Below are 17463 nucleotides of genomic sequence, written 5' to 3'. Positions count from 1 at the left end.
GCCCTGCCTGGACCTAACCCTGTCTGTACCCTGCCCTACCACTACCCTGTCATGCCTGGACCTAACCCTGTCTGGACCTAACCCTGTCTGTACCCTGCTCTACCACTACCCTGCCATGCCTGGACCTAACCCTGTCTTTACACTTCCCTGCCTGGACCTAACCCTGTCTGTACCTAACCCTGTCTGGACCTAACCCTGTCTGGACCTAACCCTGTCTGTACCCTGCCCTACCACTACCCTGCCATGCCTGGACCTAACCCTGTCTGTACCCTGCCCTGCCTGGACCTAACCATGTCTGTACCTAACCCTGTCTGGACCTAACCCTGTCTGGACCTAAACCTGTCTGGACCTAACCCTGTCTGTACCCTGCACTGCCTGGACCTAACCCTGTCTGAACCTAACCCTGTCTTTACCCTGCCCTGCCTAGACCTAACCCTGTCTGTACCCTGCCCTGCCACTACCCTGCCCTGCCTGGACCTAACCCTGTCTGTACCCTGCCCTGCCTGGAACTAACCCTGTCTGGACCTAAACCTGTCTGTACCCTGCCCTACCACTACCCTGCCATGCCTGGACCTAACCCTGTCTGTACCCTGCCCTGCCTGGACCTAACCCTGCCTGGACCTAACCCTGTCTGTACCCTGCCCTGTCTGGACCTAACCCTGTCTGTACCCTGCCCTACCACTACCCTGCCATGCCTGGACCTAACCCTGTCTTTACCCTGCCCTGCCCTGCCTGGACCTAACCCTGTCTGTACCTAACCCTGCCTGGACCTAACCCTGTCTGGACCTAACCCTGTCTGTACCCTGCCCTACCACTACCCTGCCATGCCTGGACCTAACCCTGTCTTTACCCTGCCCTGCCAAGTCTGGACCTAACCCTGTATGTACCTAACCTTGTCTGTACCCTAACGTGTCTGGACCTAACCCTGTCTGTACCCTGCCCTGTCTGGACCTAACCCCGTCTGGACCTAACCCTGTCTGGACCTAACCCTGTCTGTACCCTGCCCTGCCTGGACCTAACCCTGTCTGTAGCCTGCCCTGTCTGGACCTAACCCTGTCTGTACCCTGCCTTGTCTGGACCTAACCCTGTCTGTACCCTGCCCTGTCTGGACCTAACCCTGTCTGGACCTAACCCTGTCTGTACCCTGCCCTGCCTGGACCTAACCCTGTCTGTACCCTGCCCTACCACTACCCTGCCATGCCTGGACCTAACACTGTCTTTACCCTGCCCTGCCCTGCCTGGACCTAACCCTGTCTGTACCCTGCCCTGCCTGGACATTACCATGTCTGTACCTAACCCAGTCTGGACCTAACCCTGTCTGGACCTAAACCTGTCTGGACCTAACCCTGTCTGTACCCTGCACTGCCTGGACCTAACCCTGTCTGAACCTAACTCTGTCTGTACCCTGCCCTGCCTAGACCTAACCCTGTCTGTACCCTGCCCTGCCACTACCCTGCCCTGCCTGGACCTAACCCTGTCTGAACACTGCCCTGCCTGGACCTAACCCTTTCTGGACCTAAACCTGTCTGTACCCTGCCCTACCACTACCCTGCCATGCCTGGACCTAACCCTGTCTGTACCCTGCCCTGCCTGGACCTAACCCTGCCTGGACCTAACCCTGTCTGTACCCTGCCCTGTCTGGACCTAACCCTGTCTGTACCCTGCCCTACCACTACCCTGCCATGCCTGGACCTAACCCTGTCTTTACCCTGCCCTGCCCTGCCTGGACCTAACCCTGTCTGTACCTAACCCTGCCTGGACCTAACCCTGTCTGGACCTAACCCTGTCTGGACCTAACCCTGTCTGTACATTGCCCTACCACTACCCTGCCAAGTCTGGACCTAACCCTGTATGTACCTAACCTTGTCTGTACCCTGCAGTGTCTGGACCTAACCCTGTCTGTACCCTGCCCTGTCTGGACCTAACCCCGTCTGGACCTAACCCTGTCTGGACCTAACCCTGTCTGTACCCTGCCCTGCCTGGACCTAACCCTGTCTGTACCCTGCCCTGTCTGGACCTAACCCTGTCTGTACCCTGCCTTGTCTGGACCTAACCCTGTCTGTACCCTGCCCTGTCTGGACCTAACCCTGTCTGTACCCTGCCCTGCCTGGACCTAACCCTGTCTGTACCCTGCCCTGTCTGGACCTAACCCTGTCTGTACCCTGCCCTGTCTGGACCTAACCCTGTCTGGACCTAACCCTGTCTGGACCTAACCCTGTCTGTACCCTGCCCTGCCTGGACCTAACCCTGTCTGTACCCTGCCCTACCACTACCCTGCCCTGTCTGGACCTAACCCTGTCTGTACCCTGCCCTGTCTGGACCTAACCCTGTCTGGACCTAACCCTGTCTGGACCTAACCCTGTCTGTACCCTGCCCTGCCTGGACCTAACCCTGTCTGTACCCTGCCCTACCACTACCCTGCCATGCCTGGACCTAACACTGTCTTTACCCTGCCCTGCCCTGCCTGGACCTAACCCTGTCTGTACCTAACCCTGCCTGGACCTAACCCTGTCTGGACCTAACCCTGTCTGGACCTAACCCTGTCTGTACATTGCCCTACCACTACCCTGCCAAGTCTGGACCTAACCCTGTCTGTACCTAACCCTGTCTGTACCCTGCCTTGTCTGGACCTAACCCTGTCTGTACCCTGCCCTGTCTGGACCTAACCCTGTCTGGACCTAACCCTGTCTGGACCAAACCCTGTCTGTACCCTGCCCTGCCTGGACCTAACCCTGTCTGTACCCTGCCCTGTCTGGACCACAACCCTGTCTGTACCCTGCCTTGTCTGGACCTAACCCTGTCTGTACCCTGCCCTGTCTCTACCCTGCCCTGTCTGGACCTAACCCTGTCTGGACCTAACCCTGTCTGGACCTAACCCTGTCTGTACCCTGCCCTGCCTGGACCTAACCCTGTCTGAACCCTGCCCTGTCTGGACCTAACCATGTCTGTACCCTGCCTTGTCTGGACCTAACCCTGTCTGTACCCTGCCCTGTCTGTACCCTGCCCTGTCTGGACCTAACCCTGTCTGGACCTAACCCTGTCTGGACCTAACCCTGTCTGTACCCTGCCCTGCCTGGACCTAACCCTGTCTGTACCTAACCCTGCCTGGACCTAACCCTGTCTGGACCTAACCCTGTCTGGACCTAACCCTGTCTGTACCTTGCCCTGCCTGGACCTAACCCTGTCTGGACCTAACCCTGTCTGGACATAACCCTGTCTGTACCCTGCCCTGCCTGGACCTAACCCTGTCTGGACCTAACCCTGTCTGGACCTAATCCTGTCTGGACCTAACCCTGTCAGGACCTAACCCTGTCTGGACCTAACCCTGCCTGGACCTAACCCTGCCTGGACCTAACCCTGTCTGTATCCTGCACTGCCTGGACCTAACCCTGTCTTTACCCTGCCCTGTCTGGACCTTGCCCTGTCTGGACCTAACCCTGTCTGGACCTAACCCTGTCTGGACCTAACCCTGTCTGTACCCTGCCCTGCCTGGACCTAACCCTGTCTGTACCCTGCCCTGTCTGGACCTAACCCTGTCTGTACCCTGCCTTGTCTGGACCTAACGCTGTCTGTACCCTGCCCTGTCTGGGCCTAACCCTGTCTGTACCCTGCCCTACCACTACCCTGCCATGCCTGGACCTAACCCTGTCTTTACCCTGCCCTGCCCTGCCTGGACCTAACCCTGTCTGTACCTAACCCTGCCTGGACCTAACCCTGTCTGGACCTAACCCTGTCTGGACCTAACCCTGTCTTTTCATTGCCCTACCACTACCCTGCCAAGTCTGGACCTAACCCTGTATGTACCTAACCTTGTCTGTACCCTGCCGTGTCTGGACCTAACCCTGTCTGTACCCTGCCCTGTCTGGACCTAACCCCGTCTGGACCTAACCCTGTCTGGACCTAAACCTGTCTGGACCTAACCCTGTCTGTACCCTGCACTGCCTGGACCTAACCCTGTCTGAACCTAACCCTGTCTGTACCCTGCCCTGCCTAGACCTAACCCTGTCTGTACCCTGCCCTGCCACTACCCTGCCCTGCCTGGACCTAACCCTGTCTGTACACTGCCCTGCCTGGACCTAACCCTTTCTGGACCTAAACCTGTCTGTACCCTGCCCTGCCTGGACCTAACCCTGTCTGTACCCTGCCCTGTCTGGACCTAACCCTGTCTGTACCCTGCCTTGTCTGGACCTAACCCTGTCTGTACCCTGCCCTGTCTGGACCTAACCCTGTCTGTACCCTGCCCTGCCTGGACCTAACCCTGTCTGTACCCTGCCCTGTCTGGACCTAACCCTGTCTGTACCCTGCCCTGTCTGGACCTAACCCTGTCTGGACCTAATCCTGTCTGGACCTAACCCTGTCAGTACCCTGCCCTGCCTGGACCTAACCCTGTCTGTACCCTGCCCTACCACTACCCTGCCATGCCTGGACCTAACACTGTCTTTACCCTGCCCTGCCCTGCCTGGACCTAACCCTGTCTGTACCTAACCCTGCCTGGACCTAACCCTGTCTGGACCTAACCCTGTCTGGACCTAACCCTGTCTGTACATTGCCCTACCACTACCCTGCCAAGTCTGGACCTAACCCTGTCTGTACCTAACCCTGTCTGTACCCTGCCTTGTCTGGACCTAACCCTGTCTGTACCCTGCCCTGTCTGGACCTAACCCTGTCTGGACCTAACCCTGTCTGGAACAAACCCTGTCTGTACCCTGCCCTGCCTGGACCTAACCCTGTCTGTACCCTGCCCTGTCTGGACCTAACCCTGTCTGTACCCTGCCTTGTCTGGACCTAACCCTGTCTGTACCCTGCCCTGTCTCTACCCTGCCCTGTCTGGACCTAACCCTGTCTGGACCTAACCCTGTCTGGACCTAACCCTGTCTGTACCCTGCCCTGCCTGGACCTAACCCTGTCTGAACCCTGCCCTGTCTGGACCTAACCATGTCTGTACCCTGCCTTGTCTGGACCTAACCCTGTCTGTACCCTGCCCTGTCTGTACCCTGCCCTGTCTGGACCTAACCCTGTCTGGACCTAACCCTGTCTGTACCCTGCCCTGCCTGGACCTAACCCTGTCTGTACCTAACCCTGCCTGGACCTAACCCTGTCTGGACCTAACCCTGTCTGGACCTAACCCTGTCTGTACCTTGCCCTGCCTGGACCTAACCCTGTCTGGACCTAACCCTGTCTGGACATAACCCTGTCTGTACCCTGCCCTGCCTGGACCTAACCCTGTCTGGACCTAACCCTGTCTGGACCTAACCCTGTCTGGACCTAACCCTGTCAGGACCTAACCCTGTCTGGACCTAACCCTGCCTGGACCTAACCCTGCCTGGACCTAACCCTGTCTGTATCCTGCACTGCCTGGACCTAACCCTGTCTTTACCCTGCACTGCCTGGACCTAACCCTGTCTGTACCCTGCCTTGTCTGGACCTAACCCTGTCTGTACCCTGCCCTGTCTGTACCCTGCCCTGTCTGGACCTAACCCTGTCTGGACCTAACCCTGTCTGGACCTAACCCTGTCTGTACCCTGCCCTGCCTGGACCTAACCCTGTCTGTACCCTGCCCTGTCTGGACCTAACCCTGTCTGTACCTTGCCTTGTCTGGACCTAACGCTGTCTGTACCCTGCCCTGTCTGGACCTAACCCTGTCTGTACCCTGCCCTACCACTACCCTGCCATGCCTGGACCTAACCCTGTCTTTACCCTGCCCTGCCCTGCCTGGACCTAACCCTGTCTGTACCTAACCCTGTCTGTTCATTGCCCTACCACTACCCTGCCAAGTCTGGACCTAACCCTGTATGTACCTAACCTTGTCTGTACCCTGCCGTGTCTGGACCTAACCCTGTCTGTACCCTGCCCTGTCTGGACCTAACCCTGTCTGTACCCTGCCCTGCCTGGACCTAACCCTGTCTGTACCCTGCCCTGTCTGGACCTAACCCTGTCTGTACCCTGCCTTGTCTGGACCTAACCCTGTCTGTACCCTGCCCTGTCTGGACCTAACCCTGTCTGTACCCTGCCCTGCCTGGACCTAACCCTGTCTGTACCCTGCCCTGTCTGGACCTAACCCTGTCTGTACCCTGCCCTGTCTGGACCTAACCCTGTCTGGACCTAACCCTGTCTGGACCTAACCCTGTCTGTACCCTGCCCTGCCTGGACCTAACCCTGTCTGTACCCTGCCCTACCACTACCCTGTCATGCCTGGACCTAACACTGTCTTTACCCTGCCCTGCCCTGCCTGGACCTAACCCTGTCTGTACCTAACCCTGCCTGGACCTAACCCTGTCTGGACCTAACCCTGTCTGGACCTAACCCTGTCTGTACATTGCCCTACCACTACCCTGCCAAGTCTGGACCTAACCCTGTCTGTACCTAACCCTGTCTGTACCCTGCCTTGTCTGGACCTAACCCTGTCTGTACCCTGCCCTGTCTGGACCTAACCCTGTCTGGACCTAACCCTGTCTGGACCAAACCCTGTCTGTACCCTGCCCTGCCTGGACCTAACCCTGTCTGTACCCTGCCCTGTCTGGACCTAACCCTGTCTGTACCCTGCCTTGTCTGGACCTAACCCTGTCTGTACCCTGCCCTGTCTCTACCCTGCCCTGTCTGGACCTAACCCTGTCTGGACCTAACCCTGTCTGGACCTAACCCTGTCTGTACCCTGCCCTGCCTGGACCTAACCCTGTCTGAACCCTGCCCTGTCTGGACCTAACCATGTCTGTACCCTGCCTTGTCTGGACCTAACCCTGTCTGTACCCTGCCCTGTCTGTACCCTGCCCTGTCTGGACCTAACCCTGTCTGGACCTAACCCTGTCTGGACCTAACCCTGTCTGTACCCTGCCCTGCCTGGACCTAACCCTGTCTGTACCTAACCCTGCCTGGACCTAACCCTGTCTGGACCTAACCCTGTCTGGACCTAACCCTGTCTGTACCTTGCCCTGCCTGGACCTAACCCTGTCTGGACCTAACCCTGTCTGGACATAACACTGTCTGTACCCTGCCCTGCCTGGACCTAACCCTGTCTGGACCTAACCCTGTCTGGTCCTAACCCTGTCTGGACCTAACCCTGTCAGGACCTAACCCTGTCTGGACCTAACCCTGCCTGGACCTAACCCTGCCTGGACCTAACCCTGTCTGTATCCTGCACTGCCTGGACCTAACCCTGTCTTTACCCTGCACTGCCTGGACCTAACCGTGTCTGTACCCTGCCTTGTCTGGACCTAACCCTGTCTGTACCCTGCCCTGTCTCTACCCTGCCCTGTCTGGACCTAACCCTGTCTGGACCTAACCCTGTCTGGACCTAACCCTGTCTGTACCCTGCCCTGCCTGGACCTAACCCTGTCTGTACCCTGCCCTGTCTGGACATAACCCTGTCTGTACCCTGCCTTGTCTGGACCTAACGCTGTCTGTACCCTGCCCTGTCTGTACCCTGCCCTGTCTGGACCTAACCCTGTCTGGACCTAACCCTGTCTGGACCTAACCCTGTCTGTACCCTGCCCTGCCTGGACCTAACCCTGTCTGTACCTAACCCTGCCTGGACCTAACCCTGTCTGGACCTAACCCTGTCTGGACCTAACCCTGTCTGTACCTTGCCCTGCCTGGACCTAACCCTGTCTGGACCTAACCCTGTCTGGACATAACCCTGTCTGTACCCTGCCCTGCCTGGACCTAACCCTGTCTGGACCTAACCCTGCCTGGACCTAACCCTGTCTGGACCTAACCCTGTCTGGACCTAACCCTGCCTGGACCTAACCCTGTCTGGACCTAACCCTGTCTGGACCTAACCCTGTCTGTACATTGCCCTACCACTACCCTGCCAAGTTTGGACCTAACCCTGTATGTACCTAACCTTGTCTGTACCCTGCCGTGTCTGGACCTAACCCTGTCTGTACCCTGCCTTGTCTGGACCTAACCCTGTCTGTACCCTGCCCTGTCTGTACCCTGCCCTGTCTGGACCTAACCCTGTCTGGACCTAACCCTGACTGGACCTAACCCTGTCTGTACCCTGCCCTGCCTGGACCTAACCCTGTCTGTACCCTGCCCTGTCTGGACCTAACCCTGTCTGTACCCTGCCTTGTCTGGACCTAACCCTGTCTGTACCCTGCCCTGTCTGTACCCTGCCCTGTCTGGACCTAACCCTGTCTGGACCTAACCCTGTCTGGACCTAACCCTGTCTGTACACTGCCCTGCCTGGACCTAACCCTGTCTGTACCTAACCCTGCCTGGACCTAACCCTGTCTGGACCTAACCCTGTCTGCACCTAACCCTGTCTGTACCTTGCCCTGCCTGGACCTAACCCTGTCTGGACCTAACCCTGTCTGGACATAACCCTGTCTGTACCCTGCCCTGCCTGTACCTAACCCTGTCTGGACCTAACCCTGTCTGGTCCTAACCCTGTCTGGACCTAACCCTGTCAGGACCTAACCCTGTCTGGACCTAACCCTGCCTGGACCTAACCCTGCCTGGACCTAACCCTGTCTGTATCCTGCACTGCCTGGACCTAACCCTGTCTGTACCCTGCACTGCCTGGACCTAACCCTGTCTGTACCCTGCCTTGTCTGGACCTAACCCTGTCTGTACCCTGCCCTGTCTGTACCCTGCCCTGTCTGGACCTAACCGTGTCTGGACCTAACCCTGTCTGGACCTAACCCTGTCTGTACCCTGCCCTGCCTGGACCTAACCCTGTCTGTACCCTGCCCTGTCTGGACCTAACCCTGTCTGTACCCTGCCTTGTCTGGACCTAACCCTGTCTGTACCCTGCCCTGTCTGTACCCTGCCCTGTCTGGACCTAACCATGTCTGGACCTAACCCTGTCTGGACCTAACCCTGTCTGTACCCTGCCCTGCCTGGACCTAACCCTGTCTGTACCTAACCCTGCCTGGACCTAACCCTGTCTGGACCTAACCCTGTCTGGACCTAACCCTGTCTGTACCTTGCCCTGCCTGGACCTAACCCTGTCTGGACCTAACCCTGTCTGGACATAACACTGTCTGTACCCTGCCCTGCCTGGACCTAACCCTGTCTGGACCTAACCCTGTCTGGTCCTAACCCTGTCTGGACCTAACCCTGTCAGGACCTAACCCTGTCTGGACCTAACCCTGCCTGGACCTAACCCTGCCTGGACCTAACCCTGTCTGTATCCTGCACTGCCTGGACCTAACCCTGTCTTTACCCTGCACTGCCTGGACCTAACCGTGTCTGTACCCTGCCTTGTCTGGACCTAACCCTGTCTGTACCCTGCCCTGTCTCTACCCTGCCCTGTCTGGACCTAACCCTGTCTGGACCTAACCCTGTCTGGACCTAACCCTGTCTGTACCCTGCCCTGCCTGGACCTAACCCTGTCTGTACCCTGCCCTGTCTGGACATAACCCTGTCTGTACCCTGCCTTGTCTGGACCTAACGCTGTCTGTACCCTGCCCTGTCTGTACCCTGCCCTGTCTGGACCTAACCCTGTCTGGACCTAACCCTGTCTGGACCTAACCCTGTCTGTACCCTGCCCTGCCTGGACCTAACCCTGTCTGTACCTAACCCTGCCTGGACCTAACCCTGTCTGGACCTAACCCTGTCTGGACCTAACCCTGTCTGTACCTTGCCCTGCCTGGACCTAACCCTGTCTGGACCTAACCCTGTCTGGACATAACCCTGTCTGTACCCTGCCCTGCCTGGACCTAACCCTGTCTGGACCTAACCCTGCCTGGACCTAACCCTGTCTGGACCTAACCCTGTCTGGACCTAACCCTGCCTGGACCTAACCCTGTCTGGACCTAACCCTGTCTGGACCTAACCCTGTCTGTACATTGCCCTACCACTACCCTGCCAAGTTTGGACCTAACCCTGTATGTGCCTAACCTTGTCTGTACCCTGCCGTGTCTGGACCTAACCCTGTCTGTACCCTGCCTTGTCTGGACCTAACCCTGTCTGTACCCTGCCCTGTCTGTACCCTGCCCTGTCTGGACCTAACCCTGTCTGGACCTAACCCTGACTGGACCTAACCCTGTCTGTACCCTGCCCTGCCTGGACCTAACCCTGTCTGTACCCTGCCCTGTCTGGACCTAACCCTGTCTGTACCCTGCCTTGTCTGGACCTAACCCTGTCTGTACCCTGCCCTGTCTGTACCCTGCCCTGTCTGGACCTAACCCTGTCTGGACCTAACCCTGTCTGGACCTAACCCTGTCTGTACACTGCCCTGCCTGGACCTAACCCTGTCTGTACCTAACCCTGCCTGGACCTAACCCTGTCTGGACCTAACCCTGTCTGCACCTAACCCTGTCTGTACCTTGCCCTGCCTGGACCTAACCCTGTCTGGACCTAACCCTGTCTGGACATAACCCTGTCTGTACCCTGCCCTGCCTGTACCTAACCCTGTCTGGACCTAACCCTGTCTGGTCCTAACCCTGTCTGGACCTAACCCTGTCAGGACCTAACCCTGTCTGGACCTAACCCTGCCTGGACCTAACCCTGCCTGGACCTAACCCTGTCTGTATCCTGCACTGCCTGGACCTAACCCTGTCTGTACCCTGCACTGCCTGGACCTAACCCTGTCTGTACCCTGCCTTGTCTGGACCTAACCCTGTCTGTACCCTGCCCTGTCTGTACCCTGCCCTGTCTGGACCTAACCGTGTCTGGACCTAACCCTGTCTGGACCTAACCCTGTCTGTACCCTGCCCTGCCTGGACCTAACCCTGTCTGTACCCTGCCCTGTCTGGACCTAACCCTGTCTGTACCCTGCCTTGTCTGGACCTAACCCTGTCTGTACCCTGCCCTGTCTGTACCCTGCCCTGTCTGGACCTAACCATGTCTGGACCTAACCCTGTCTGGACCTAACCCTGTCTGTACCCTGCCCTGCCTGGACCTAACCCTGTCTGTACCTAACCCTGCCTGGACCTAACCCTGTCTGGACCTAACCCTGTCTGGACCTAACCCTGCCTGGACCTAACCCTGTCTGGACCTAACCCTGTCTGGTCCTAACCCTGTCTGGACCTAACCCTGTCAGGACCTAACCCTGTCTGGACCTAACCCTGCCTGGACCTAACCCTGCCTGGACCTAACCCTGTCTGTATCCTGCACTGCCTGGACCTAACCCTGTCTGTACCCTGCACTGCCTGGACCTAACCCTGTCTGTACCCTGCCTTGTCTGGACCTAACCCTGTCTGTACCCTGCCCTGTCTGTACCCTGCCCTGTCTGGACCTAACCCTGTCTGGACCTAACCCTGTCTGGACCTAACCCTGTCTGTACCCTGCCCTGCCTGGACCTAACGCTGTCTGTACCCTGCCCTGTCTGGACCTAACCCTGTCTGGACCTAACCCTGTCTGGACCTAACCCTGTCTGGACCTAACCCTGTCTGTACCCTGCCCTGCCTGGACCTAACCCTGTCTGGACCTAACCCTGTCTGGACATAACCCTGTCTGTACCCTGCCCTGCCTGGACCTAACCCTGTCTGGACCTAACCCTGTCTGTACCCTGCCCTACGACTACCCTGCCATGCCTGGACCTAACCCTGTCTTTACCCTGCCCTGCCCTGCCTGGACCTAACCCTGTCTGTACCTAACCCTGCCTGGACCTAACCCTGTCTGGACCTAACCCTGTCTGTACCCTGCCCTGCCTGGACCTAACCCTGTCTGTACCTAACCCTGCCTGGACCTAACCCTGTCTGGACCTAACCCTGTCTGGACCTAACCCTGTCTGTACCTTGCCCTGCCTGGACCTAACCCTGTCTGGACCTAACCCTGTCTGGCCATAACCCTGTCTGTACCCTGCCCTGCCTGGACCTAACCCTGTCTGGACCTAACCCTGTCTGGTCCTAACCCTGTCTGGACCTAACCCTGTCAGGACCTAACCCTGTCTGTACCTAACCCTGCCTGGACCTAACCCTGCCTGGACCTAACCCTGTCTGTATCCTGCACTGCCTGGACCTAACCCTGTCTGTACCCTGCACTGCCTGGACCTAACCCTGTCTGGACCTAACCCTGTCTGTACCTAACCCTGTCTGTACCCTGCCCTGCCTAGACCTAACCCTGTCTGTAACCTGCCCTGCCACTACCATAGCCTGCCTGGACCTAACCCTGTCTGCACCCTGCCCTGCCTGGACCTAACCCTGTCTGTACCCTGCCCTACCACTACCCTGCCATGCCTGGACCTAACCCTGTCTGGACCTAACCCTGTCTGTACCCTGCCCTACCACTACCCTGCCATGCCTGGACCTAACCCTGTCTTTACACTTCCCTGCCTGGACCTAACCCTGTCTGTACCTAACCCTGTCTGGACCTAACCCTGTCTGGACCTAACCCTGTCTGTACCCTGCCCTACCACTACCCTGCCATGCCTGGACCTAACCCTGTCTGTACCCTGCCCTGCCTGGACCTAACCATGTCTGTACCTAACCCTGTCTGGACCTAACCCTGTCTGGACCTAAACCTGTCTGGACCTAACCCTGTCTGTACCGTGCCCTACCACTACTCTGCCATGCCTGGACCTAACCCTGTCTGTACCCTGCACTACCACTACCCTGACCTGCCTGGACCTAACCCAGTCTGGACCTAACCCTGTCTGTACATTGCCCTACCACTACCCTGCCCAGTCTGGACCTAACCCTGCCTGGACCTAACCCTGCCTGGACCTAACCCTGCCTGGACCTAACCCTGTCTGGACCTAACCCTGTCTGTACCTTGCCCTGCCTGGACCTAACCCTGTCAGGACCTAACCCTGCCTGGACCTAACCCTGTCTGGACCTAACCCTGTCTGGACCTAACCCTGTCTGTACCCTGCCCTGCCTGGACCTAACCCTGTCTGGACCTAACCCTGCCTGGACCTAACCCTGTCTGGACCTAACCCTGTCTGTATCTAACCCTGTCTGGACCTAACCCTGTCTGGACCTAACCCTGTCTGTACCTAGCCCTGCCTGGACCTAATCCTGCCTGGACCTAACCCTGCCTGGACCTAACCTTGTCTGTACCCTGCCCTGCCTGCACCTAACCCTGTCTGTACCCTGCACTGCCTGGACCTAACCCTGTCTGGACCTAACCCTGTCTGTACCCTGCCCTGCCTAGACCTAACCCTGTCTGTACCCTGCCCTGCCACTACCCTGCCCTGCCTGGACCTAACCCTGTCTGTACCCTGCCCTGCCTGGACCTAACCCTGTCTGGACCTAACCCTGTCTGTACCCTGCCCTACCACTACCCTGCCATGCCTGGACCTAACCCTGTCTGTACCCTGCCCTGCCTGGACCTAACCCTGCCTGGACCTAACCCTGTCTGTACCCTGCCCTGTCTGGACCTAACACTGTCTGTACCCTGCCCTACCACTACCCTGCCATGCCTGGACCTAACCCTGCCTGGACCTAACCCTGTCTGTACCCTGCCCTGCATGGACCTAACCCTGTCTTTACCCTGCCCTGCCTGGACCTAACCCTGTCTGTACCCTGCCCTGCCTGGACCTAACCCTGTCTGGACCTAACCCTGTCTGGACCTAACCCTGTCTGTACCCTGCCCTGTCTGTACCTAACCCTGTCTGTACCCTGCCCTGCCTAGATCTAACCCTGTCTGTACCCTGCCCTGCCACTACCCTGCCCTGCCTGGACCTAACCATGTGTGTACCCTGCCCTGACTGGACCTAACCCTGTCTGGACCTAACCCTGTTTGTACCCTGCCCTACATCTACCCTGCCATGTCTGGACCTAACCCTGTCTGGACCTAACCCTGTCTGGACCTAACCCTGTCTGTACCCTGCCCTGTCTGTACCTAACCCTGTCTGGACCTAACCCTGTTTGTACCCTGCCCTACCACTACCCTGCCATGCCTGGACCTAACCCTGTCTGTACCCTGCCCTGCCTGGACCTAACCCTGTCTGTACCTAACCCTGTCTGTACCCTGCCCTGTCTGTACCTAACCCTGTCTGTACCCTGCCCTGCCAAGATCTAACCCTGTCTGTACCCTGCCCTGCCACTACCCTGCCCTGCCTGGACCTAACCCTGTGTGTACCCTGCCTTGACTGGACCTAACCCTGTCTGGACCTAACCCTGTCTGTACCCTGCCCTACATCTACCCTGCCATGTCTGGACCTAACCCTGTCTGGACCTAACCCTGTCTGGACCTAACCCTGTCTGTACCCTGCCCTGTCTGTACCTAACCCTGTCTGGACCTAACCCTGTTTGTACCCTGCCCTACCACTACCCTGCCATGCCTGGACCTAACCCTGTCTGTACCCTGCCCTGCCTGGACCTAACCCTGTCTGGACCTAACCCTGTTTGTACCCTGCCCTACCACTACCCTGCCCTGCCTGGACCTAACCCTGTCTGTACCCTGCCCTGCCTAGAACTAACCCTGTCTGGACCTAACCCTGTTTGTACCCTGCCCTACCACTACCCTGCCATGCCTGGACCTAACCCTGTCTGTACCCTGCCCTGCCTGGACCTAACCCTGCCTGGACCTAACCCTGTCTGGACCTAACCCTGTCTGTACCCTGCCCTGTCTGGACCTAACCCTGTCTGTACCCTGCCTTGTCTGGACCTAACCCGGTCTGTACCCTAACCTGTCTGGACCTAAGCCTGCCTGGACCTAACCCAGTCTGGACCTAACCCTGTCTGTACCTAACCCTGTCTGTACCGTGCCCTGTCTGTACCTAACCCTGTCTGTACCCTGCCTTGTCTGGACCTAACCCTGTCTGTACCCTGCCCTGTCTGGACCTAACCCTGTCTATACCCTGCCTTGTCTGGACCTAACCCTGTCTGTACCCTGCCCTGTCTGGACCTAACCCTGTCTATACCCTGCCTTGTCTGGACCTAACCCTGTCTGTACCCTGCCCTGTCTGGACCTAATCCTGTCTGGACCTAAACCTGCCTGGACCTAACCCTGCCTGGACCTAACCCTGTCTGGACCCTGCCTTGTCTGGACCTAACCCTGTCTGGACCTAACCCTGCCTGGACCTAACCCTGCCTGGACCTAACCCTGCCTGGAACCAACCCTGCCTGGACCTAACCCTGTCTGGACCCTGCCTTGTCTGGACCTAACCCTGTCTGGACCTAACCCTGCCTGGACCTAACACTGCCTGGACCTAACCCTGTCTGTACCTAACCCTGCCCTGCCTGGACCTAACCCTGTCTGTAGCCAGCCCTGTCTGGACCTAACCCTGTCTGGACCTAACTCTGTCTGGACCTAACCCTGTCTGTACCTAACCCTGTCTGTACCCTGCCCTGCCTGGACCTAACCCTGTCTGTACCCTGCCCTGCCTGGACCGAACCCTGTCTGGACCTAACCCTGTCTGTACCCTGCCCTGCCTGGACCTAACCCTGCCTGGACCTAACCCTGCCTGGACCTAACCCTGCCTGGACCTAACCCTGTCTGGACCTAACCCTGTCTGTACCCTGCCCTGTCTGGACCTAACCCTGTCTATCCCCTAACTTGTCTGGACCTAACCCTGTCTATCCCCTAACTTGTCTGGACCTAACCCTGTCTGTACCCTGCCCTGCCTGGACCCAACCCTGTCTGGACCCTGCCTTGTCTGGACCTAACCCTGCCTGGACCTAACCCTGTCTGTACCCTGCCTTGTCTGGACCTAACCCTGTCTGTACCCTGCCCTGCCTGGACATAACCCTGCCTGGACCTAAGCCTGCCTGGACCTAACCCTGTCTGGACCTAACCCTGTCTGTACCCTGCCCTGTCTGGACCTAACCCTGTCTGTACCCTGCCTTGTCCGGACCTAACCCTGTCTGTACCCTGCCCTGTAAGGACCTAACCCTGTCTGGACCTAACCCTGTCTGTACCCTGCCTTGTCTGGACCTAACCCGGTCTGTACCCTAACCTGTCTGGACCTAAGCCTGTCTGGTCCTAACCCAGTCTGGACCTAACCCTGTCTGTACCTAACCCTGTCTGTACCGTGCCCTGTCTGTACCTAACCCTGTCTGTACCCTGCCTTGTCTGGACCTAACCCTGTCTGTACCCTGCCCTGTCTGGACCTAACCCTGTCTATACCCTGCCTTGTCTGGACCTAACCCTGTCTGTACCTAACCCTGTCTGGACCTAATCCTGTCTGGAACTAAACCTGCCTGGACCTAACCCTGCCTGGACCTAACCCTGTCTGGACCCTGCCTTGTCTGGACCTAACCCTGTCTGGACCTAACCCTGCCTGGACCTAACCCTGTCTGTACCCTGCCCTGTCTGTACCTAACCCTGTCTGTACCCTGCCTTGTCTGGACCTAACCCTGTCTGTACCCTGCCCTGTCTGGACCTAATCCTGTCTGGACCTAAACCTGCCTGGACCTAACCCTGCCTGGACCTAACCCAGTCTGGACCCTGCCTTGTCTGGACCTAACCCTGTCTGGACCTAACCCTGCCTGGACCTAACCCTGCCTGGACCTAACCCTGTCTGTACCTAACCCTGCCCTGCCTGGACCTAACCCTGTCTGTAGCCTGCCCTGTCTGGACCTAACCCTGTCTGGACCTAACCCTGTCTGGACCTAACCCTGTCTGTACCTAACCCTGTCTGTACCCTGCCCTGCCTGGACCTAACCCTGTCTGTACCCTGCCCTGCCTGGACCTAACCCTGTCTGGACCTAACCCTGTCTGTACCCTGCCCTGCCTGGACCTAACCCTGCCTGGACCTAACCCTGCCTGGACCTAACCCTGTCTGGACCTAACCCTGTCTGTACCCTGCCCTGTCTGGACCTAACCCTGTCTATCCCCTGCCTTGTCTGGACCTAACCCTGTCTGTACCCTGCCCTGCCTGGACCCAACCCTGTCTGGACCCTGCCTTGTCTGGACCTAACCCTGCCTGGACCTAACCCTGTCTGTACCCTTCCTTGTCTGGACCTAACCCTGTCTGTACCCTGCCCTGCCTGGACATAACCCTGCCTGGACCTAAGCCTGCCTGGACCTAACCCTGTCTGGACCTAACCCTGTCTATACCCTGCCCTGTCTGGACCTAACCCTGTCTGGACCTAACCCTGTCTGTACCCTGCCCTACACTACCCTGCCCTGCCTGGACCTAACCCTGTCTGTACCCTTCCCTACCACTACCCTGCCCTGCCTGGACCTAACCCTGTCTGGACCTAACCCTGTCTGTACCCTGCCCTACCACTACCCTGCCATGTCTGGACCTAACCCTGTCTGTACCTAACCCTGTCTGTACCCTGCCCTGTCTGGACCTAACCCTGTCTGTACCTAACCCTGTCTGTACCCTGCCCTGTCTGTACCCTGCCCTGCCGACAGTATACCCCACCTGGTCTCTCTGAGCTGTCTCCCCTTGCCTCCAGAACAGATTGGAACAGAGAGCATAACGTAGAGACACTCACCTAGAGTCCCACAGGGTTTGTTCTTGTAAGTGCAGATGTCGTACCTGAGGGAGGAAGAGGAAGAAGAAACATGAGGATTCTTCTGTCAGGCGCTCTGTGCTTCTATTCTGCTCTACTCTCGTCTCCTCTATTCTATGTTCATCTATTCTATTTTATTCTATTCTGCTCTACTCTAGTCTCCTCTATT

The 17463-nt window shown here is 58.0% G+C and overlaps 1 protein-coding gene across 1 annotated transcript in view; it reads right to left on the bottom strand.

Moving 5' to 3' along the window:
* LOC110522946 (A disintegrin and metalloproteinase with thrombospondin motifs 6) overlaps positions 1 to 17463 on the bottom strand; it is a 200384-nt gene that overhangs the window by 132306 nt on the left and 50615 nt on the right. Inside the window, 1 exon segment of the mRNA XM_036977579.2 lies at positions 17277 to 17320. Within this exon segment, the coding sequence (XP_036833474.2) occupies positions 17277 to 17320 (44 nt within the window).

This window comes from Oncorhynchus mykiss, chromosome 5 (assembly GCF_057628025.1).
Source record: "Oncorhynchus mykiss isolate SJ-2025 chromosome 5, ASM5762802v1, whole genome shotgun sequence".
Lineage (NCBI taxonomy): Eukaryota > Metazoa > Chordata > Actinopteri > Salmoniformes > Salmonidae > Oncorhynchus > Oncorhynchus mykiss.
The sequence above is the reverse complement of the archived record's forward strand: the minus strand, read 5'-3'. Positions and strand labels throughout refer to the sequence as shown.